The sequence below is a fragment of the Theobroma cacao genome, chromosome 7, assembly GCF_053813885.1.
Source record: "Theobroma cacao isolate CCN51 chromosome 7, ASM5381388v1, whole genome shotgun sequence".
Classification (NCBI taxonomy): Eukaryota; Viridiplantae; Streptophyta; class Magnoliopsida; order Malvales; family Malvaceae; genus Theobroma; species Theobroma cacao.
The window spans coordinates 11524572-11549362 of NC_142645.1; the positions used below are offsets into that span (position 1 = coordinate 11524572).

At 31.8% G+C, this 24791-nt stretch overlaps 2 protein-coding genes across 2 annotated transcripts; one reads left to right on the top strand and one right to left on the bottom strand.

Moving 5' to 3' along the window:
- The first annotated feature begins 3965 nt into the window (after nucleotides 1-3965).
- On the top strand, nucleotides 3966-6760 carry LOC18594609 (Tetratricopeptide repeat (TPR)-like superfamily protein). Its single transcript, XM_018125228.2, has one exon. The coding sequence runs from the start codon at nucleotides 4173-4175 to the stop codon at nucleotides 6390-6392; it is 2220 nt and encodes a 739-aa protein (XP_017980717.2). The 5' UTR covers nucleotides 3966-4172; the 3' UTR covers nucleotides 6393-6760.
- Nucleotides 6761-8492: 1732 nt separating this feature from the next.
- Nucleotides 8493-10309, bottom strand: LOC18594610 (uncharacterized). Its single transcript, XM_007022225.3, has 5 exons — nucleotides 9907-10309; nucleotides 9364-9478; nucleotides 9182-9263; nucleotides 8967-9018; nucleotides 8493-8747 (listed from the first exon to the last, which is right to left on the bottom strand). The coding sequence occupies exons 1-5, from the start codon at nucleotides 10276-10278 to the stop codon at nucleotides 8685-8687; spliced, it is 684 nt and encodes a 227-aa protein (XP_007022287.3). The 5' UTR covers nucleotides 10279-10309; the 3' UTR covers nucleotides 8493-8684.
- Between the last annotated feature and the right edge of the window lie 14482 nt (nucleotides 10310-24791).

A 24791-nucleotide genomic window follows, 5' to 3' on the forward strand; every position in this document is an offset into this window, starting at 1 on the left:
TTGAAGTTATTTTAACCTAATTATATAAGTCACCTTTTAACTATTTTCCTCATGAGAGTTTTTCACAATTGAAGAAAACCTAGTTTCTGTCAGAAAAAGAAAAAATATTTTTTCTTTTTACCGCCACTCCCTTTGTGTGAAAGAGAATATTGCTTTTGAAGCAATTTTCAAAAAAGGTTCGGCTAAGATTGTGAAAAAGAAGAAAATGTCAATTGTTGTCCTCTTTGCCAGCACAAAATATAGTTAAAAACCCCCTCCTTTGTTGAAAGTTTGTGTGCAGTTGTGTGTACTACTGTTGGAGGCCAAGCACTTGATTGGTTAGGGTTTTTGCTCCTTGTGGTATTCACAGGATTGCTTCAAGAAAGGTCATTGTGATTACGAAATTACTTGGCAAGATAACTTTTAGAATAATAATTAATTTTGTTTTTTTATGTGTTAAATATCACCAAGATTATCCATGGGTGGAGGCATATTTTTGTCGTTTAGTTCTAAAGTTTTAATTTTCTTTTCGCTGTATATTTTGAGCATGCTGTCCATAGCCAAACCCATCAGAATCATCAATCAAACATCAATCATAGACAAATACCATGTTTGAGATGTCAAAAGTTTGAAAGGTTTATTCCCCATGCTTAAAACTAATACATAGTAAACATATTTATATAGTATATAGCTTTCATCAAAACATATTTGTAAACCATTGTTCACATCACAAATCCATTGAAACTCATTTGTATGCAAGGTTACAGATTAGGCATGCTTACTTATATCAAAATAATTAAGTGTCGTATCTACTTACCTTGATAAAACATGCCTCTCCTCTAGCACTTTTTATCGAACACTCAATTTTCCAAAAGCTCAAACTCTTTCAACAGCAGTTAACACAAAGTTTCTATCATAAATACTTGATTTTCTAACAAAATCTTAGACTGATAATCATTTATTCTTCCACGAATATATTCCAACAATCTTTTAATCCACAAATCAGTAACTAATCTAACTCTAACTAAAGGATTTACACTAACACTAGTTAAAGCTAAGAACAACTTTACCTTGGTGAGCTTAAGAGTTCTAAACCAAATGAAAACCTAAGTTTTCATGACAAAAAATGAATTTCTGAGAATCTATACTTTCAGAAAATCATAACCAAGATTTTTGAGGTTTAGGATAAGAAAATTTTACCTTCCAAAGTCTTTAGAATCAAAATCTAAACTTGAAGATGACTTTTGAATGCTTGAAATCCATAGTATTGATGAAGATGAAAGTTGAGGTAAAAGAAAAAAGAAAGTGGCTTGGTTTTAATGAAAAATACATTCTTTGCCAAATAAGGAAAAGTTTGAGGTTTTAGAGACATTAATTGAGTGTGAAAAATCCAAATTACCCTCTCTTTTTTTCAAGTTTGTGCCTAATTTATCGATAGATTTGAAACTCTATCAATACATTCAATTTTGGATGGAATCTATCAATACATTTCTTGATGTATAAATAGATGTTCTTCAGAAACCTTTTCTAAGTTAGATGTATCGATACATGATGAACATGTATCAATAAATTGGGTCCAAAATGCCATTTTTTAGTTCAAAACCAACCCATTTGACCTTCTAAAGGTCCCAACTTCCATATAAACACATTTGGTTATTAAAACGTGACATTTCTAAGTTATTGTGGTACAAACATCATGTTTAAAACTTCAAATTAACTGCTCACCAAGTTAGGTTATAATTCTAACCTTAGGTAAAGAGTGGGTTTCACATTTTAATTACTTATAATTGTCATGAGCATTTTGAGCTTTGACAAAAAGGTTGAAAAAGATGAGATTCCAAAAAAATATTCAAAAAGCTTTTGAAATTCCAAAATGGATGGTTATTGTACTTAAAGAAATGAGAGCCTTAAAAAGAAATGAAACTTGGGATGTAGTGGAGTTACTTGAAGGTAAGAGTTTTGTAGGGTGTAAATTGGTGTTTACCATTAAGTATAAGTTAGATGGTGAAATAGAGAAACACAAGGCTTATTTAATTGCCAAAGGATTCATTTAAATTTTTTGGGTAAATTACATAGAAACCTTTGCTCCAGTTGCAAAGTTAAACATTATAAGAGTGCTACTATCATTGAGCTAATCTTGACTAGGCACTACATCAAATGGATGTCAAAAATGTCTTTCTCAATAGAGAGCTTGATAAGGAGGTTTACATGGATTTGCCCTGAAGTTTTGAAGGGGCAAGTGGTAACAAAACAGTATGTAGATTGAAGAAGTCACTATATGGATTAAAACAATTGTTGAAAGCTTAGGTTGACCATTTTGCAAAGACTACAAAGCAGCATGGTTACCATCAGGGACAAAGTGATCATACTATTTTCTTGAAGCAATCACAAGATGGAAGGAAAACTATCTTGGTTGTGTCTGTGGATGATATTATTTTAATAGGACACAAGAGAAGAAATGGAGAAGCTTAAGAGAACTCTTAGAAGTGAATTTGAAATCAAAGATCTCGACATCTAAGATATTTCTTAAAGATGGAAATGACAAGAAGCAAGAAAGATAATATTATCTCTCAAAGAAAACAAACATTAGATCTTTTGAAAAAGATAGGAATGCTTGGTTGCAAGCCAGTTGAAACACCCATATTTATGAACATGAAGCTTGGAAGAGGAATGAGTGGAATTCTAGTAGATAGGGGGAGACATCGACATTTAGTGGGAAGATTGATTTACTTATCTCACACAAGACAAGATATTGCATTTGTTGTAAGTGTAGTGAGCTAGTACATGCATTCTCTAAGTGAAGAACATCTTAAGGCAACCAATCAAATCTTGTGGTATCCAAAATCTACACCCGATAAAGGCTTGCTCTTCAAGAATAATGAGCTAAGAGGTGTGGAGGCATTTCCTGAAGTAGATTGGGCAAGTTCAATTTAGGATAGGAGGCCCACATCTGGTTATTGTACATAGGTTTGGAAGAACCTAGTTACTTGGAAGAGCAAGAAACAACCAGTTGTAGCTCACAGTAGTGCAAAAGCAGAATTTAGAGCTCTTGCGTAAAGAACCTGTGAGTTAATTTGGTCAAAGAGGCTAATGGAATAACTGAAAATGTCTAGTATAGGACCTATGAATCTATATTGTGACAATAAAGCCACAATTAGTATTGCATATAATCTTGTTTATCATGACCTATATGTGTACCAAACAACAAATAGTTGATATTCTAACAAAAGGGTTGCCTAAACTGAGTTTTGAAGTGCTACTAGACAAGTTGGGAATGACCAACATCTATTCACTAGCTAAAGGGGGAATGTTGACAGGTCGTCAATTTATTTTATTGATTATATTCCAGATTTGTAAGAGTTAGTTTAGGGATATTTCTTTTCTCTATTTTTCTTCTTTTGCTGGATTATTTCTTTATTTTTTGTTCCCTAATTTTTGATAATTTACGAAATTTTAATATCTAGATTTAGATTTTTTTTTTTTGTATAATTAGCACTGAGTAATTTCAATAAAGATATTAGAGAATTTTGTTTCATTCTCTGTTTTCATAATCAAAAGCCTAAATTTTGGTATGCTATTCTTGTACTTTATATATAAAAATGTATTCGATAATTTACAAAAAAAGAAAAACAACAACAAACAATTTTCCTACTGGTGAGAGAGCTTCCTTTTCCATTACAAATCCTTGTAAAGTACATAGTTAATTTGTCTAGAATGACCATCCACACAATAATAGAATGCTTTGAAATGTGGTTTTAAAATCATATCGGACCATGCAATGGCAGCTTTGGCAACTTATGCCATGCCGATGTGGTATATATAGTGTTTTTTGGGGTTCGGTTGTTGACTCTATACATTTTTTCTTCAGTGAAGGTGATTCCAAAATCTGTAGAATCATTAAAACAGATTGTGGGTTTTTTTATTTGTAAATTGAACTTGTTATACCAATTATGTTTTGTTATCATTTTCTTTCTAAACGAGTCTGACAGTTGATTTAGCCTAAATGTGATAGTGGGGTATGCTTTTGCTTAGGTTAAAGGCTTTTTGTCACTTAAATTTGTCTTCTCATTTTCGGGTCAAACCCTTAACTGTGCAGAAGATGTTATCAGATTGTGCCTGGTCTCCATAAAATTCTTCATGCATCCAGTTCTCAGTTATCCTTGTAAGACACATGATACATACGTATGTAGTGTATGCCATCTCCAACATCTCGTTTAGTATTACAAGGCCTCTCTATATCCGAAATCCAGAAATTCATTCCTAAAAGGTGGAAACAATGTGTCAAACCTGTAGATATTCAATCCAATCAACCATCTGCATCATACAATAACCAAAAGCAAGAGTTGAAAACGTTGACAACTGATGATGAATCTATGTTAGAAAACCTTCTTACATCTCTCAAGGAATTTGTTACCCAAGGACATCTACTGAAAGCATTCAAATCCTTTTCTCTAATCCAGCAGCATGTCTCTCCCACTGCTTCTTATGATGTTATCTTACATCCCATATCTTCTCTTCTTCTATCCTGTACCAACCTTAAAAGGCTTCCACCAGGTAAACAACTTCATGCCCAAATAATCTCTTTGGGTTTGGAACAGCACCCTGTTCTGGTTCCCAAGCTTGTCACATTTTACTCTACATTTAATCTTCTGGACGATGCTCAAGTTGTTACTGAGAATTGTAATTTTTTGCACCCATTACCATGGAATTTGCTTATATCTTCCTTTGTTAAGAGTGACCTTTTTGAGGAGGCTCTCTCCGCCTATTGTAAAATGGTGAATAAGGGGATCAGGGCAGATAATTTTACCTACCCATCTGTTCTTAAGGCTTGCGGTGAGAAATTGGATGTAGATTTTGGGAGGATGGTTCATCACTCGATTAGTGGTAGTCGTCATGACTGGAATCTGTATGTGCATAATGCTTTGATTACCATGTATGGGAAATTTGGACAAGTGGATGTTGCGCGTGACTTATTTAACAAAATGCCAGAGAGGGATGATATCTCTTGGAATGCAATGATCAATTGTTATGCCTCCAAGGGCATGTGGGGAGAGGCATTTAAGCTCTTTGATTGCATGCGTGCTGAAGATATTGAGCTGAATTTTATAACTTGGAACACTATAACTGGAGGGTGCTTGCGAACAGGGAATTTTAAGGGGTCATTGGAGTTGCTTTCTCAGATGAGAAGTAGCGGCATTCATTTGGATCCAGTGGCCATGATCATTGGGTTGGGAGCCTGTTCACATATTGGGGCCTTAAAGTTGGGGAAAGAGATTCATGGTTCTGCAATTCGGAGTTGTTGTGATACATTTGGGAATGTTGGAAACGCAATGATTACAATGTATTCCAGATGCAAAGACCTAAGGCATGCCTCTATTGTGTTTCAGTCCATAGAAGAAAAGAGTATAATTACTTGGAACTCAATGCTTTCTGGTTATACCCACTTGGATCAATCTGAAGAAGCATCCTTCCTATTTCGGGAGATGTTGCTTTCTGGGTTTGAACCGAACTATGTTACAATTGCCAGCATCCTGCCTCTTTGTGCTAGAGTGGCAAATCTGCAACATGGAAAAGAATTCCACTGTTACATAACCCGGCGCAAAGTTTTTGAGGACCGTTTATTACTGTGGAATGCTCTTATAGATATGTATGCAAGGTCAGGAAAAGTTCTTGCAGCAAAACGTGTGTTTGATTTGATGAGAAAGAGGGATGAAGTGACCTATACTTCTTTGATTGCTGGATATGGGATGCAGGGAGAGGGACAAGCAGCTATAAAGCTATTTAAAGAGATGATTAACCTACAGATCAAACCAGATCATGTAACGATGGTGGCTGTTCTATCAGCTTGCAGTCATTGTGGTCTAGTAATTGAAGGCCAAATTTGGTTTGAACAGATGCAAAGTTTCTATGGTATAATTCCCCGTTTGGAGCACTTCTCATGCATGGTTGACCTTTACGGGAGGGCTGGTTTGTTGAATAAAGCAAAGGAAATCATCACAAGGATGCCATACAAGCCAAGCGCTTCCATGTGGGCCACTCTCTTGGGAGCCTGTAGGATCCATGGAAATACAGATATAGGGGAATGGGCAGCTGAGAAATTGTTGCAACTTAGACCTCAAAATTCAGGTTACTATGTATTGATCGCTAACATGTATGCTGCAGCTGGTTGTTGGAGCAAGCTAGCAAAAGTCAGGAGTTTCATGAGGGATTTAGGTGTAAAGAAGTCTCCTGGCTGTGCTTGGGTTGATGTGGGATCTGTATTTTCTCCATTTGTTGTGGGGAACACATCAAATCCTTATGCACAGGAGATTTACCAAGTATTGGATGGAATGACTGAACTAATGAAGGATGCCGGTTATGTTGGTTGGGACAAGTTTGGTTTGGATGGTGAAGTTCTTGAAGAAATTGAATGAAAATAGGTATTTCTACTGGAGCACGAATCCTTGTGGTTCACTAATATTGTGTTGTAGGGTCCCCGTGAAGAGCAGTGAAAACATAAAGAGGCACTCTAGCAGAAAGGGGCTGTAAGTGAAACATTTTTCTAAAGGGGATTCCATGTTGAATAGAGAAAACATAACATAACAACTGGTCCTCAAAACTTTGTGAACTTGGAGCATGATGGAACTGTTTTATCAAATTTCCATCTGTTCCCATTTTTGATCACTCATATTTGGTGCGGATACGAGCTGATTCTTCTTAATCTTTGACAATTTTTGGCAATCCAAGGTCTGTGTAAGCTAGTACCATTCTTCAACAGTTATAAGTTAACAGGGTTGAATGACATTTGTTTGCAATGTAGTGAATTTTTTGAAACATAATTAAATATGGACATTTATTTTTCTCACTCACTGAAAAAAAAAATCCATGCTGCGAACTTAGTTGTTGGGCTTTTAATTATTCTCCTATTTTGAATATAGTGGTAACTAAGTGCATTTTGGCTGCTACTAAGCTAATGAGATATCCTATGCAACCCATAATCTCATTACAGTGTTAGGATGTGTCAGGGATTCACTTAATAATACCTTGTTAGCTACTGCCAGTTTGATATCAAAGGTTTCATCAAGCCAGACAGACTTGGTCCTTGTGCAAAGGCAGAAGGTAGCTCAACACTGTTAAAGATGCATTTGGATTAATGTGTATTCTTCATCACAACTTCTGAATGACTATTAAGTATTTACTAATTCGTTTTATGAAAAATCTACCTTTATATGCTTTTTATACATTGAGAATGTTTATACATGTCTAAATTCTTATGTTTGTGGCGATTCAATTTGCTGAGCTCAATGAGATCAAGGGAGTGCATCTGCTTGTAGAAAATCTGGAGTAATTCTTAAGATTTCTACTTTTTGTCATGCTAAGATACCAGGGTAAACCAATTTTTTGTTTCTTTTTCTCTCCTTGAGCAATTTCATTCTTCCTTTATAGCTTTTTTGTGCTAGTTTATAATTCTGCCTACATTTCTTGTCAGAGGATTTAAGGGTTCTAATCTGATTACGTATTTGTTCCATACATATTTCCCTAACTGAAAAGAGTATCTATAAACGTTTTACTATACTTGTACTCAATGGAATTGGGTAATACTGTTTACTTTCTTTAACTTGGTAGGTTGATTTGATTTTCTTTTATGCTTATGAAGAACATGAGTTTGTTGAGGGCTCAATTGCTGATCTTGGAAGTTGGAACCACTCAGGTCAGTGTTTTGCTTTGGGGGGCCATTAGAGCTGATTAGGGGTTTGATTTACTCTTAATCTCACTCAAACAAATTGTTTGTTCTTACTATGCTAAACTGTTAGATTTTGGGCTATTCTTATCAAGAAAGAGGCATGCTAATTTGGTATTAAACCCCCAATATTTTAATTAAAAGTATATGTATTATGATTATTGTTCAAATAAAAAGTTTCAATGTTCTAAACATTAACCTTTGAATAGAATATTGCCGCTTTTCATCTTTTTTCCATTAGCATGTACAAAGCTTGAATATATATTTTTAACTTTGTTTCACTCATCCCTTTTTCTGAATATAAGGTGGCAATAGTTTTAGTATTTATTTAGGAAGGGAATGGCTGGATATCTTATTTTCCTTTCTTTAGATAAAATTGAGAGCAGCATTCTATGAGGGGAACAAAACCATGAATCCAATGATTAATGCCACGAATCCACCAACATAAGGGTCACAGCAGAATTTAGAAATTACCAACTTGGCAGACAGAAGGTGACGTTATTACAAAGCAAGATCTGGAAGCAGTGTGACTTAAAGATCCTTATTATGTCTATAACAAACTGAATCTGGAAATAGCGGGTATCTTCCTTCAACAAGATTTGTTTGTTTGTCTTTTTTTTATCCCTTCCTAAACAATTTATGTACTTGTATCATTTTGCCAATTGGATGAAAGAATATGATTCCTTGTGACTTCTAACCCATCTTTCGTCACCTGAATGCTTTTTGCCTTATGAAAAGGAAAAAAAAAAAAAAGCACAAAACAAATCAATTTAAAATGAAAAACATGAATCGGTTATGGGGGGTGATAAATTTTCTATATTATACACAAATACAAGATCCTTTTGAGACTTAATGTCATGTGGTAGATTTCCTTGCAGTTAACCTGTTACTACATGGATTTTGATACAAGATACAGCAACTTTTTCTTCACTGCTAACAGAATCTAACCTATTAATTGAATGTTCATACTCCAACATAGCTTCCTTCATAGCTGATCTGCCAACTGAGGAAATTGTTTCAACAGCCATGTTACAGCCCTGATGGCACCCTGTACACTCCAATATGACTAAAAGTTAATCCCATTCCTTATCATATCAAATCATGTTTACAGCAATTACCTTTCAAATATATATATAAATTCCATTTGCATACATACATTGTATCTATAAGAAGCCTTTCTTATGAGACGGCGAGATCTGATATTTAGTTTGGGGTTATCCAAAGGTTTAAGTATGTTGGAAGAACAAAAAGTGAGCGATTTACATACCAAAGCTGCCTCCCCCGGTTTGATTGCAGGTTCAACAACGTCTCGTCCATAACTGCTTGCAAGAAAAGAATTAGTCAACTAGTCATTAAATGCAATCGAGCATTTGACTCATTAGTTAGCACATTGTTTAAAAAGTAAGTTCGAATCCCCTTTCTCAAATCAAATACCAAAAAAAAAAAAAAAAAGCCAGTATTAACAGGAAAGATATCGCTTACATTATTTGTCTTTTGCCATCCACCATCTCTAGCCTATAAAAGCTGCAACCTTTGCTAAAAGGAAAAGCCCTTCCCTTCCATTCTGTTAAACAATAACAACAATAATAAATATGTCAAAGGGAAAAACAAAACATTATTAACAGTTTGTGGAGAGGAACACGAGAAAATGTTAAAGATGGTACCTAAATGCCATGCAACTCCAACAGCACATGAATCCTCAGCAGAGATATCATCGATAACAAATTGAAGGTCCATGCTTATAGAATCAATGAAACTTTTGAAGAACTCTAAAATTGCCTGCAACCATTACTGAAAAATCTTGAATCTGTTATTTGGAAAAATAAATTTACATAAAGCCCCATGTTTCCATTAGTACCATTCAATTCCTTACATATTATTCAAAGGATTATTAGCAGTTAAATGGGCACGTGATATTATTCTTAGATGTCACAAATGTCTAACATGATTAATTAATGATTAAATTTATATTATCAATTTTAAAAACAATGAAGACTCAATTTTTTTTATAATTATTATATAAAGATTAAATCAACAGAGCACATGAGTAATCGCTTCACAAAGTTTACAAATTTCACGTGAAAATATAATAAATTTTAAATGATAAAAAAAGACCCAAAAAAAAAAAGGAAAAAGCACAAACTCCCGTGAGCTGCATATGCATGGAGATCGAAGGGAACGGAGAGTTTAGTTATTGGCTAAGCTACCTTGCGACCAACGAATGGACGAGGAAAGATAAGGTCCTCGTACACGCATTTCTCCGCAATTAAGAGCTCTACCGATGCCAGATCTCGGGAGTTGATTCCTGCGTAGAACCTCCTAACAACCTCCGCCGCATCGTCCTGTGATTGTGATGGAACGATGATAGCGGTCTGATTTTCCAATGATGATGATGAGGAGGAGGAGGAGGAGGAGGAAGAGACCTTGATCACGGTGCGCGGGGTCCATGCTCCTTTCCTGTTCCTCCAGGGAATAAAATTGTGGGCAGTTAGCGTTGTTGAGTAAGGCGAAGCTTCGGTGAAGTTGGGGAGAGTTGAGGTTGGAGAAGGGAGGGGGGATGTTCTGGAGCTGACCAGCATGCTTGATAATATCCACTTTTTCTTTTTCGATTTTTATTTTTATATATATTTTTTCTTGGAGAAAGTAATACAGATGTAAGGACATGCAACTCTCTTTTTTTTTTCTTTATTTTAGAGACAATATATATATATATATATATATATATTTTTATATTTATATATATACGAGTTTGTATTTTTAAATTGAATTAAAATCTTTCACTCTCTTAATTAAGAATTTCAGAAAACATCATTTTTGTATTAACCTTTTTTTAAACGGATTTGATTAAATAAGATTGTGCTTGGATGGTTTTTTGTTTTTTTCAAAATGAAAAACAAGTCCGGATACAAAAATAAATAACATTTTATATGTTTTTTAGACAACAAAAATACATGATTATGCTTCGACACAGACTAATTATATTATAATCGATTTTACCTTGTAATTATTTATCCATATTAAATCAATTAAAATATTATTTTTTTTATTTTCTATTACTTTAAATAACTTTTTAAAAACAAATAACAAAGTATATATCGACCAAACCAAACCTAGCTAGCTCATAATAGACTGATGTTTGAAAGGAGCTTGCTTATTCAACCGAAACTGCAACTGCTTATGATAGTGGATCAATGGGTGGACATGTATCTGCAGCCTCTGCTGCAGCTGGTGGACGAGGAAAGCGAAAGGGAGGGAGACCTTAGTGTAGGAAAGACGGTTACCTAAAATTCTAATAAATAAATATAAATGATAATAGTAATTATTAAACTTAGAATAATTTTTAATTATTATTTATCCATTATGGGAATATGAATTATCTATTGTTTTAAAAAAATCCTCAATATACATTTTTTAAATAAGTTCACAATTAAATTAAATTCAAGTTTAAGTTTATACGCATATAAATACAAGTGAATATAATATTTGAGAGGTGAGAGTACCTCTAGCGAAGATTCCAAATCTATATCTATTAAAAGTTGTCCCATGGAAAGGACAATTAAGCTTAATTAGAGCCTCACGTCAATAGTTCAATTGGTTTACATGTGATGCCCTAATTGAGTGAGAGTTGTCTTGAAGGAGTTTTTTTTTTTTTTTTTGTAGGTATGGTATTTTTGTCATTTTTCTTTTTCTTAAGTTTTCCATCCTCTCCTTTTTGCTTTCTCGATTCTAACGTTTGACTTCTCTCTTGGTTTCTCCTCCTTTCCTCTTCTTTTACTTTCTTCTATTTTTTTTCATTTTTTTCTATTTTTTTTACTTTTTTTCTTGGACTTTCTGTTTGTTTTGGTGTGTTTTTTCAACCATTGTTCTTCTTGGTTTCTTTATTTTTTTATTTTGATTTATGATTTGTATTTTTTTTTTGTTTTTTACATTTCAGTTTCGTTGTTGTATGAATCTTTCTTTGTTTGGTGATTTTCATTTTGTTTTGATTCGTGATTTTTGTGTTGCTTTGGTTTAACTGTGCTAATTTGCTTTATGTTTTGTTCTTCAAATTGCATTTTACTTTCGATTTTTCCCTTTCATATGCTCATGGTTTGATTTTTTTTATAGGTTGTATTATTCAACTTCTATTTCACTATTATTTTCCAGGTTTGATTTTTCTTTTATTTATTCTTATGTATATTTTGTTTATGTATGCTTTTGTTTCAAATGTTATTAAATAAATTTGAAACTAGCAACTATAAGAGAAATATAAGAAAAAGTATTTAAAGGGAAAGAAAGTATTTAGAGAGAGTAAGAAGATCTTATTCAAGTGTGTATTTACAAATGAAGTGAGAAACCTATTTATAGGCCAACAACCCCTTGAATCATAGCTCTAATCTAATTCTATCTAAGAGTTCAATTTATATTACATTTCTTGTATCTTACCTATCAAACTGTTTGACTTGGTTTGCACTTATTGAGTTATAACATGATGGATATTTACATATTTGTTCATAACACTCCCTCTTGAATATCCATTGTATTAAAAATATATCTCGTTAAAACCTTACAAGGAAAAACCCTAACTGAAAAAAAATCTGAGTGAAGGAAAAAGAGTACATAATCTTTTTAAGAATACACTTTTGAAATATTGCCTCATTAAAAACCTTATTTAGAAAAATCCAGTGGGAAAAACCTTGATGAAGGAAAAAAAGTACAGTGTATTTTACTCCCCTGAGGATTGCATTATAGAGATTTTTAAAATAATGCATTCTAATCTATTATACCAACTTTTCAAATGTTGCAGTAAGAAAGGTTTTGATGAATAAATCTGTTAGATTGTCACTTGACTAAATTTGTTTAACACTAATTTCACCCTTTTCTTGGAGATCATGAGTGAAGAAGAATTTTGACGAACTATGTGTTTTGTTCGATTGCTTTTAATATATCATTCCTTTAACTATGCTATGCAAGTAGTATTATTCTCCTATAACGTTGTTGGAATTTTCTTCTTGGTTGACAAGCCACACATTTCTCGAATATGTCGAGTTACAGATCTTAACCCAATACATTCATGACTCGCTCATGAGTTGCTAAAATTTCTGCATGGTTAGAAGAAGTAGCAACTATAGTTTGTTTTACAAAACACTATGAAATAGTCATACCTCCACATATGAATAAGAAAACTTGTTTGGGATTGAGCTTTGTGTGGATCAGATAAATATCTTGTATCTGCATAATTAATTAAATTTTATCTTGATGCATTTGAATAATATAAGTGTCACAGCCCAATTTTCGGGCCATGACCAGCACAAGGGACCAATGGGCTCAGCCCACCAAGCCCAAGCAAGCCTAATTACATGATCTTATACGTTAATCCATATTCTTTTAGAATCAGAGATTCATAATGCACAATTACAATTCCTTTGAAAATAACTCATAAAACTCAGTCATGTATTCATAATGGCATCATCAACCATTATATACATACATCTAATTTGACAAGTGAATCTCAGTATTTCACAACAAGTAGTCATATACACGTAATTAAAACTTGACCGTCAGCGGAGTGACTCTGGGCATGGTTGCTAACATTTAATGTCATGGTAAACCTACCGAGCAATGGATAGTGAGGAGCACCTCGTCCTAGGATCCAATCGCCTTTGACTCTGAAAAACATAAAACATGAATTTTAAAAACGTAAGTATAAACTCAGTGAGTGAACATAGAAAGGGAACAAGCAACGTTAAGGAAGGTTTCTTTTTTAAAAAAAAATCATGATGCATTTAAGTTCAAAACAATACAGTTTAGCTTAACCCTTATTAAAAACCCCTCATTTCAAATCTTGATCTTTTAGTCACTTAATAATGAAAGACTCATGAACAATAAAGAAGTTGAGAAGTGAAAGCTTTAGTAAACTTCAAGTAAGTCAAACATAATAGATTGACTCTCACTGCAGCAAAAAAGCATTTTTTCTGCATCGAGATTCAAGCCATATAAAATCCAAGGGGTATTCACTGCCATTGGGAAAATCCACTCACGCCACGTTGCAAATTAAATTGAACACATTGACAATACTCAAGTTACCAACAGTCAATGCAATCACATTTTAAATCCAAACATATCTATATAGTAATCATGTATGTATATATAAGCACATACACCTCCATCACATCACCCAGCTCATATGCATCATTACCGGCATGTGCACTGCCCACTTCGCACATGCACGGTAGTAATTATTGCAACATCATCATTTAACCGTCATGTGCACTACCCACTCTGCACATGCACAGTTGTAACTATCAAAACCTCATCATTTAGCCGGCATGTGCACTGCCCACTCCGCACATGCACGGTTACATCCATTATACAAATTTACTTTACTTAACAATACACATCATATATCTTTATATACATATCAACATCATATAGAGGTATATAGTTTCATTACAATCATGTTCCACATCATAAAGACATTTCACTAAAAGTTTGTTCCCATGCATTTTGTAGAAAGGACAATTTAAACAGTTCAAGTAATTCAATCGAACATATGTACATCTACCCAAAACATTTTAGTGCAAGTTCACTCACCTTACGATAGCAGGATATTACATTGCTATTTGATTGGAGGTGTCTCTGATTATTTTCACTAGCCAGTCGCTCGATGTTTACTTCAGCACGCCCCCACAGTACTCTAACCTTATCTTTGCACTTCTTAACAATAATACGAACTTAATATATTTAATTATATACATATACGGGCAGCACTTCAATCAATTAATCTCTACTCAAATTTATATTTTTCATCCTATCATGAAACCATCTTCAATTAACTCACATCTTAATACATTTTTACTAAAATTACTTATATCCATTGCTTACGTAATTCCTTAAATTATATCACCGATAACTTAATTATGATGTCACGTGTCTACTTCAACCTTTCTAAATAATTTCCACCCAAATCTATCTTATATTTTCACACATAATCCACATATATGGCAGCAACAATCATTCTCACTTTCACTCGATTATTTTCTAGTTTACATGCATTGTTATCAATCTAACTTTCAATACTTTGTTTCTCAATCCTCCATCCACAATATTCCTTTTTCATTTCTTTCAAACAACATGCCATACAATCTTAATAATTTTCAACTAGCTTAGGCAAATAAATCATTTCAACAACCATAATTCTTCACAATATTCAACTAACCGTAGGCTTTAAAACATAGTGTTAAGCTTACCATTTTCCTTTTCCACTTTGAGTCTTTCATGTACCCATGGGTTTATTGGCTTACATGTTACCAATTTTTCTCCAATCAAGCCAATCTTTGCTGCCACAAGTCATTTCTCTAAGTCACTAACTCATTTTCAAAGACTACTCTAGCCAAAAACAAGAATTCTTACCGTTCCTTGCTTGAATCACCAAAACCAAGCTCTTTCTTCCTTTCTCTCTTTTTCTTTCTTCTCCTCCTAGGGTTTTGGTGTGCTGAAAATTGGGGTTAAAGGCTGTAAATTTAATGCTCAAGAAGTTTGGAGAAGAAAGGAAAAGAAAACATGGAAAGGAAAAATGAAGAAAACTTGGTTTCATGGTGGACAAAGAGAAAATGGCATGGAAGCTTCAAGAATGGTGTGGAGCATGGAGGAGAAGAGGAAAAAATCTTGCTGGAGGAGATAAGAACGGTTTTGGGCTGAAAAAATCAGAGACTTCACGTAAAATTACCGTTTTGCCTTTTTTATTTCTTTCCATTTTAATTTAGTCCTCCCAACACTCATTTAACTCCAATTTTCTTCTATTATCTTCTTCTACACATGTACAAACAAAGTATGAAGTTTGTACTCCAACGCGGTGTCCCCATAATATTTAAAATATTTATTTGTCCGCACTATCTTTACTTAATAAAGACACGCGGCCCCATTAACGTCATTTTTCTCTAAAAATCCTCTCATTCTTCTTCTCCCCCACTTAGATTGATCATATACTCATTCTTCATAAAAAATTTTGACACTGAATAAAATATTAATATTTTAATATTATTTTATTAATAAAATATTATTTTATTTCAAAAATTTCCTCTTGTCTCCTCGTCACCTTGGTACCCAAAATACCTTATTATGCCTCAATTGACTTCCGAATCACTTTTTATCTTTCAAATTCTTCTCCGATAAAAATATCATTATTTTATTATTATTTCCTCGTGTGCGAAATATTTTATCCCAAACTATTTCTTTCATCTTTCATCATTTCTAAATATCATAATTAACCTCAATTAGCATCCAATAAGCTTTATTAGTCACCATATCAAAGTACGGGGTATTACAATAAGCCTATATCCATTGTTTCTCAAAGATATCGAAGTATATGTTTAATTTTATTTTAATGTCTTTGAGTTAGAGAAGAACTATATCTTGCTAATAAATTCACAAAAAACGATATTTTAAGTCATGTATTGCTAGCAAGATACATTAGTCCTCCAATTGCAATAAGATACGATACTTTAGGACCAAGAAATTCTTCATTATCCTCATGAGGTCGAAAAAAGTCTTTTTTTCACATCTAATGGCCTTACAACCATTGGTGAACTCAATGGATATGCTTTCTTCATATAAAATTATTTTAGCATTTTTGCAATATAATTTGATTTATGGACAAAAATTATATTTACCAAGTATTCAATCTAAAGACCCAAATAAAACTTTATTTTTCCAAAGTCTTTCATCTCAAATTCTCTCTTTAAGTAATCAACAGTTTTTGATAACTCTTCAGGAGTTTCAGTAATGGTCAAGTCATCAACATAAACAGCAATTATAATAAATTCATATATAAATCCTTTTATGAAATACATGGGCATATAGGATTATTTTTATAACCTTCTTTTAACAAATATGCACTAAGGCGATTATACCACATGTATCTGAATTACTTTAATCCATAAAAAGATTTATTTAATTTGATCGAATAAATTTTTCGAGAATTCAAATTTTATACTTCAGGCAACTTAAATCCTTCAAGGTTTTCATATAGATATTGATACCAAATGAGCCATATAAATAGGCTGTAGCTACACTCGTTAGACGCATTTTAATTTTCTCATTTATTGTCAGACTAGTTAATATAGAATTGTAATTGTATCCACCACAGAGAATATCTTTTCATCTTCAATACTAGATCTTTAGAGAAAACCTTGTGTGATAAACAGTGCTTTATATCTCATAATCTCATTTTTCTTAATTCGTATTCACACAAATACTCATATCTATATCCCACTGGTTTTACACCATTTGGTGTACGGACAACAGGTCCAAAAACTTCACATTTTGCAATCAAATTCAATTCCACTTTGATTGCGTCTTTCCACATTGGTCAATCATTTCTATATCTATATTCTTCAATAAATATAAGTTCAAGATCCTCCTTTTTCTTTCATAATATTGAGCTCTATATTATATACAAAATATCGTCGACGTTTATTTACCAGTTCCATCTTTTTTCATTATGACATAATTTATTGAGATCTTTTTATTTTCACTAATTTTAGGTACCCGAATTTTTTTTGGAATGTTTATCAATTATGTTAGGGGTCTCTTCTAGATTTTCTACTTTCTCTTTCTAACCATCTTGAATATTTGCTTTTTTTCTTTTTTGAGGATTTTATCTTTGAAATCAATTAGTCTCCATGCTTCTGGCTTGCCTTGTCCTACAGGGACATCAATGCTAATAGGAACTTTTTTAGTTGGTATATAAGATTTAGTTATTCTCTTTAGGTCAGTAAATATGTATGGTAATTAATTTATTATATTTTGCAAAAGAATTATCTTATGAACTTCAAGTTCATATTGATTTGTATGATGATTAAAACTAAGAAATTTCCTTTTTCAACTGCTTATTTTTCTCCCCCTAATATTGAAAAAATTATTTCATTAATATGACAATTGACAAACTTTGTCGTGAATAAATCTCCTATTGATAATTCTAAATATTTAATTATAAATGGAGATTCGTATCTAACATATATTCCTAATCTCTTTTGAGGATCCATCTTTGTGTATTGTGGTGAAGCAATTTAAACATATACCGCATGTCCAAAAATTCTTAGATGAAAAATATTTGGCTCTTGACCATAAACCAATTGTATAGGGAGAATTTTATAATAACTCGTTTGACCTGATGCATATAAATGTTTACTGCATCTAAAATGGCATGCCCCCAAACAGACATTGAGAGTTTGAATTTAATAAGTAATGGTCTTGCAATTAGTTGGAAGTGTTAAATAAATAATTCTGTTAAACCATTTTGTGTATAAATATAAGCAACAAGTTGTTCAATAGTTATTTCAACCAATTTGCAATATTAAAGGTTTGAGATGTAAATCCACCAGCATTGTCAAGATAAATAATCTTGATTATATAACTAGGAAAATGTGCTTGCAAACGAATGATTACAAATGCCAAATTGCAAGCTGATAATAAGCACACATGTGACCATCTAGTCGATGCATTGATTAAAACCATAAAATATATAAATGGTTCACGTGGTGGATGTATGAATCTACATATAACCTTGAATATTATCCAAATACGTAGGGAATTCAATCTCAACTTTAGCTGGTGATAGCCTTAGAATTTATTTGCCTTCAAATCAAGCAATACATAAAATTCATTAGATTGAAAAATCAGAAGATTTTTTAATGAATGATCATATAAATTTTCAATCACTTTTTGCATCATTATTGATCTGGGATGGTCCAACTAGTCATGCCAAACATTAAAATTATTAGTAAACTTCTGATTTATTATGAGTTTCAATTATTCTAATAGTTGTATAGTTTAATTGTGAGAACAATGCGAATAATTTTTTTTAACACACATTTTCTACTTGAGATAATAAATGTAATATAGAGGTATTAAGTGTCTCTTTCATTCGTTGTTTCAATATGATATCTATTCAGACGAATATCTTTAAAACTTACTAAACTTCTTTGAGACTTAATAAAAAATAATACATCGTCTATTACTTTATTCCTCAAGGTAGTAAAATATTAGTTCTTCTAGAGCCTTCAACTAATCTTGTACTACTAGATATTGAATTGACATTGATTTTTTTTTTGTCAAGTAAGAAAAATGTTTATTGTCTTTAAATATAGTGTGTGTTATAGCAATGTCTGCTAAACATATATTTACATCATAGATCTTAGATCCAACAATATGAATATCCATATTTTTTCAATAAAATAAGATATATACAATAAGAAACTTGCAAATGAACATAAAAAATATTAAATATAGAATTAAAACACATAATAAGAACATATCATTTAAATATAATGAAAACTTATTAAAGCATCTTCATAATATAGTTGTACTAAAATATACTAATCGAATGATTAATTCCTTTTTCAAGACAAGAAAATCAATAGTGGATATTGTCATTATCGATTAAATGATCAATTCCTTTTTCAGGACAAAAAAATCAACAATGGATATTTCTATTACCAATCATATAATCAATTCCTCTTTCAGGGTGAACAAATATCTTGTTGTGCTATATCAACTTGGCCATGGTTAAAATCATCACAAGATGTTTTAGTTTGCAATGATGCTTGACAAAATTCAAGACATAAAACAGGTATGTAACCAATGGCCTTTCATGCCACATTATCGACAATACGTTTTCTATATTCCTTTTCTTCTTTCCATTTTTGTGTTTTCATTATTCATCCACTTTTTTGATGGATTATTCATTTTTGGTAGGTTAGTGGATTATGGCATCCATCCACTTCTGGTAGCAAAATTATCCTTAGATTCTAATGGTAAAATTATCCATCCACTTCTGATGGTAAAATTATTCTTAGAATTAAAATAGTGATAGTGTAAATTATTATAATGACCTTTTCCATATCCATGATCATAATTATTAAATGATGTGACATTCACTTCAGGGAATAAATGGATTCATGACCATGACTATAATTATTAAATAATGTCGCATTCACTTCAAGGAATTGACAAATTTATAATTTTTATTAGTAGCTCGTTTATTACATTCACTTCAGGGAATAGACATTATGATTTTTCATTAATAGCTATATAATAGTAAATTCACTTTCTAATCAAGGGACAGAATATAATATATACTATATGATATCAAAATTTATATTAAGGTTGATTTTTAGGGAATGAAAATATTAAAGAGATATCAAGTCACTTACTTGATTTGTTACAACTAAAAATTAAAAACCAATCATTGAAATCATTTTAAAGCTTAGAGATGATGAAAACAAAATAATAGCAACACTTATCTGATTTGCTAAAGCTATAAATCAAAATCAAATCATTGAAATCCTTTTGAAGGTTGAAGATGATGAAACTAAAATAATTCCAAAACTTGAGAGATCAAAGAGGATGGTGCTGATAACACGTTATGAAATAAATATAAAAATAACAACTATAAGAGAAATATAAGAGAAAGTATTTAGAGAGAAAGAAAGTATTTAAAAGGAGTAAGAAGATCTTATTCAAGTGTGTATTTACAAATGAAGTGAGAGACCTATTTATAGGCCAACAACCCCTTGAATAATAGTTCTAATCTAATTCTATCTAAGAGTTCAAATAATATTACATTTCTTATATCTTGCCTATTGGGCTGTTTAACTTGGTTTGCACTTTTTGGGTTATAACATAATAGAGATTCACATATTTGTTCATAACATTAAAGTTTTTTTATTTATTCTCTGAGGTTTTTCAAGGGTTTTTGTGTTTTTGGGAGGCCATGGCATTTTCGTCTTTTCCTAATGCCACGGATCTGGAATTTTCCTCTATATATTAGAGTGTTCTTTTGCTTTCTCTTTTGCTTTGAGGAAGAATCTAGAGAAAGAATGAAAGAATGGGGTTAGAAAAGAGGAGAGATCAAGCACAAGTGAGAGTTGCCAGTCAAAAGTAGAAACACAAATATAAATTCAAATTTTTTATTTTTTTAATTGATTGAATAGATTAGATAAAAATAAATTGGCTTCTTTCTCTTATTTTTCTCCTTTCTTTTCCATCTTATTTCCTTTCCCATTGTTTTACTTTTTAATTATTTATTTTATTTATTTAATTTTAATTTATGCATTAATTCAAATTTAGGTAATTAGTTTAAAAAGTGGTAAGAATGAAAATAAAATAATTACTTAAATAATTAATTCCATGATTTTCTAGTTATCCAATTTTTATTATTTGAGTTTTTATTTTTTTTTTATAATGTTATTGCTTCTATATAGATAGTAGAAACCTTTGGTGTAAGTTTCTAATTTCCTTTCTTTTTATCTCATTTGATTTGTTTATTCAAGTTTTATTATTTAGATTATTTATTACTTTTATTTTTATAATGTTATTACTTCCATACAAATATCATAAACCTTTCAAATAAGTTTCTAAATTTTTCTTTCTTTTTATCTCATTTAATTAAGTGTGTAGTTATACTTTTCTATTGTAAACAACAATCTATGGCATTTTTGCTTTGTTTGTAATAGTTTCGTTATGTTTCTTCTATTTCATTGTCACAATTAGTGTGGATTGTGATATCTGATCTAATTTCCTAAACCTATATTGTCATCCATCATCTCTAAAATTTGAGTTTGCTATTGATTACAACTATCGATACCCTTCTGGAAGTTTTATAAAATTGTGAGCGTATTTCTCTCTTTTTAGTGTGGTCTGTACTTTTTATGTTATTTTTGTTGGAAATATATCTATTATTTGGTTTTTTTACTTTATGAACGTATTTTCGTTTTTTTATCATGATGTGCAATTTCTTTGATGTTTCCATTGAAATGTTGTGTTTTAAGCATAGTCTGCATTCATATTTTTGCTTTTTTACTATGATGTGCAATTTCTGTTTTCATTGAAATGCTATCTTTTAAGCATAGTTTGCAGCTTCTACGGCATTTCTAATATGAATTATAAACTAAATGAACTTACAAAAAAAATAATTTTAGTTTGTTGTTGATTGAAACTGTTGAGGCCCTTTTAAGGTTTTTATTAAATTATGAAGGTATTTTTGTCTTTTTTATTGTGAGCATAGTCTGCAGCTTCATGGAATTTTTTATAGGAATCATAAACTAAATGAACTTACAAAAAAACTAATGTGTGGCAGCTTATCATGGTCTGTAGTTTTTATAGTATTTATGTTGGTACCTTTATCTTTTTAGCATGATATACAGCTACCATGACATTTCTGCTTTCTTTTTAAAAGTTTTATTATGTTCCTTCTATTTCATTACCATAATTAACTTGTTTTGTTAGACCTCAATTTTCATCCACCATTTTTGCAACTTAAGTTTCTTGTTGATTATAACTGTTGAGATTTTGTGATTAGGTTCTCTTTCTTGGCAAGTCAAATGGAATTTTGCTAACTATTAAGACCCTTCTTTCAATCTGCATTCTACATTCATAACAAAAAATGGTTGACTTTGTTATTTGTTTTCTTACTTTCAAGCTTAATCGTTGATAGTTAATATATAGTCAAGTGTGGTGAAAGTAAAAGCTATCCAAATATTACTTTATAATTAATTATAATTTTTATTTTTTACTTTGTTTCCACCTTAATAATCATTCACTACTTCATGAGCAAGGACTTATCAAGTTCAAGGTTTTATAAATAATGGAATGCTTATTGTCACTATTGGGAAAGAAGTTCCACAGAGACCAAATATTAAGGTTGATGAAATCACTAAGTAAAGTCACTTATTATGTATTATATGTGTTCCTAAGTTGTATACTGCAATCTACATTCACAATTCTTAAATATATTACCACTTAAACAATTATGCAACTTTTGACATTTTCTGTTCACATTGCAATTAACAACAATTATGCAACTTTTGACTTTTTCTATAAAAATTGTAGTTAACAAATAGGTTTATGCTTGCTTATGTGAAGTAAGCACCATATAATTATTGAAATGCAGATATATTTCAATAACTATTGTTTTACCTATATTACACGAGTGTATCACACAAGCATACTCTATGTAAAGCCCGACCTTATAAAATACTATTCATGACTTACATGTGATGATAGCATGATTGCATGCTAAGAGAGTCCCGAAAAATTTACAAAAGTCGGTATTGTACCTAGAGGTACAAAAAAGTTTTTTTAATACTCGAACTAGATCAAATAGGAATTTTAAGGTGAGATTAAGAGTTTCACAGTTCATGGATGACTTAAAATGGTAATTTGGAGTTTGAGGATCAATTTGGAGTCAAATCGAAATTTTCACTAACTAGGGGCAAAATGGTCATTTGTCACTTGAGGACAAAATGGGAATTTTAGAAAAGATTTTTTTGCCCCATTTGACTTATTGGAGTATAATTTGACTTATTGAAGTATGATTTGAGGTTTAGAAGTGAAAAATTTTAATTTCGGTATAATTTGGAGTATAAGGGTAAAATGGTAATTTTGCCACCTCAGCGGCAAAATTGTAATTTTCCACCACTAGGATATTTTTTCCAGCACATGGTCTTCCTTTGTCTTCATCTTTGACCCTTGACTAAACATGTGGTGGAGATAAAATGTTTAAATTTTTAAAATTTTAAAAACAGGCCAATGACATGATGCCATGTGTCATGCCTTTATTAATTTATTATTTTCCTTTTTAAAAGGCACAAAATCAGCCCATCTTCCACCCCATGGCCGGCCAAACCAGCAAGAAGAGAGAGAAAACAAAAACAAAACCCTAGAGAGAGAAAATCAAAGAAAAAGTGTGAATTTTCAAGGAAATTAAGTGAAAAAGGTGAGATTTTTTCTATTAAGCTTGAGTTTTCTTATTCCCAAGCATTTCTCTTTATTTTCCATGATTAAATTACATGTTTTCATGATGAATTCAATTCTGGAAAAATGGGTTAGGAGAGAGAAAGTTGTTGGATTTATTTGATTTTAATTTATGTTAGTGTTTTTAGTTAGTTTAGCATATTTAGAAACAAAACAACAAGAAAAGAATTTATTTTCTCCCCCAACCATTAATGGCTGAATTTACCATGTAGTGAGTGAGGATGAGTTTGATTTTATTCTAGGAGAATTGGTTAAGGAATAATGAATTATGAGCCTAGAAAAATAATGAAAATTTTCGGAGTAAAAATACGAATTTTTACCCATTAGGGGTATTTTCGTAATTTGCTGTTGGGACTGATAATTTGCACCACACTGAGGGACATTAAGTCAATTTGGGTGCAATTGAGGTATAGAAACTGAAAAGAATTAAATTAGAGTTTAAAAGGACCCGATAGGAATTTAATCGGGTGATAAGACGAATTAGGCCAATATCGGGTTTAGATAGTTACCAGTGCATTTTTGCATTCCATATCATGCATTGGTAGTCTAAATTAGTTTAATTTTGATTTAGTACCAACTTGGTGAAACTCTCGATTTTGTACTGTGTCAAGGTGGTGAGGCCTCCGATAAAGGCAAGGAAATTGCATCTGAGGACCAGTAGACAGAGTGCTTCGAAAGTCTGCATTCTAGACATTGTGAGTAAACTTATTGTCATTTTAATTATCTAGGGTGGTTTTTAGATGCCTTCATGAATTCTATGGAAAAAGGAATTTAAAAAGATAAATTTTCATATTTTATGAATAAATGAGTTTCAATGAAATTAAATTATAAATTGTTTTGAAATTAATAGTGATTTTGAAAAATAGAGTACACGAAGACTGTTAATTGTGGCAATTTGATTGTTTAAATTAACTGGCTTATGATAAATCGAGCATGATTGGCTAGTTGGCAATTGTATTGAAATGCGAATTGTTTGGTTACCTTGAAAAACTACGAATTACAAAATTGCCATATCATGTTATTGAGTTTTATTATATGGTGGATTATATATTAATTAATGACTGCAGTAGGGGGTTTCTGTGGACCAGCCTTTTAGAAGGGCACGGTAAACCCCATTATATTCTTACCTCGAATGGAGAGGCGCGTAGGGTATCTCCTAGGGTAAAGTTTAGGGTTCACTTCACGCTAAACCACCACGTGAGGGGGAACTCAACCAACGCCAAGGAACGGGTATGTTTTCAAAACAAAAATATGATTTATGTGAAATGTTAATTTTAATAGCCTTGGCGGTCTCGGT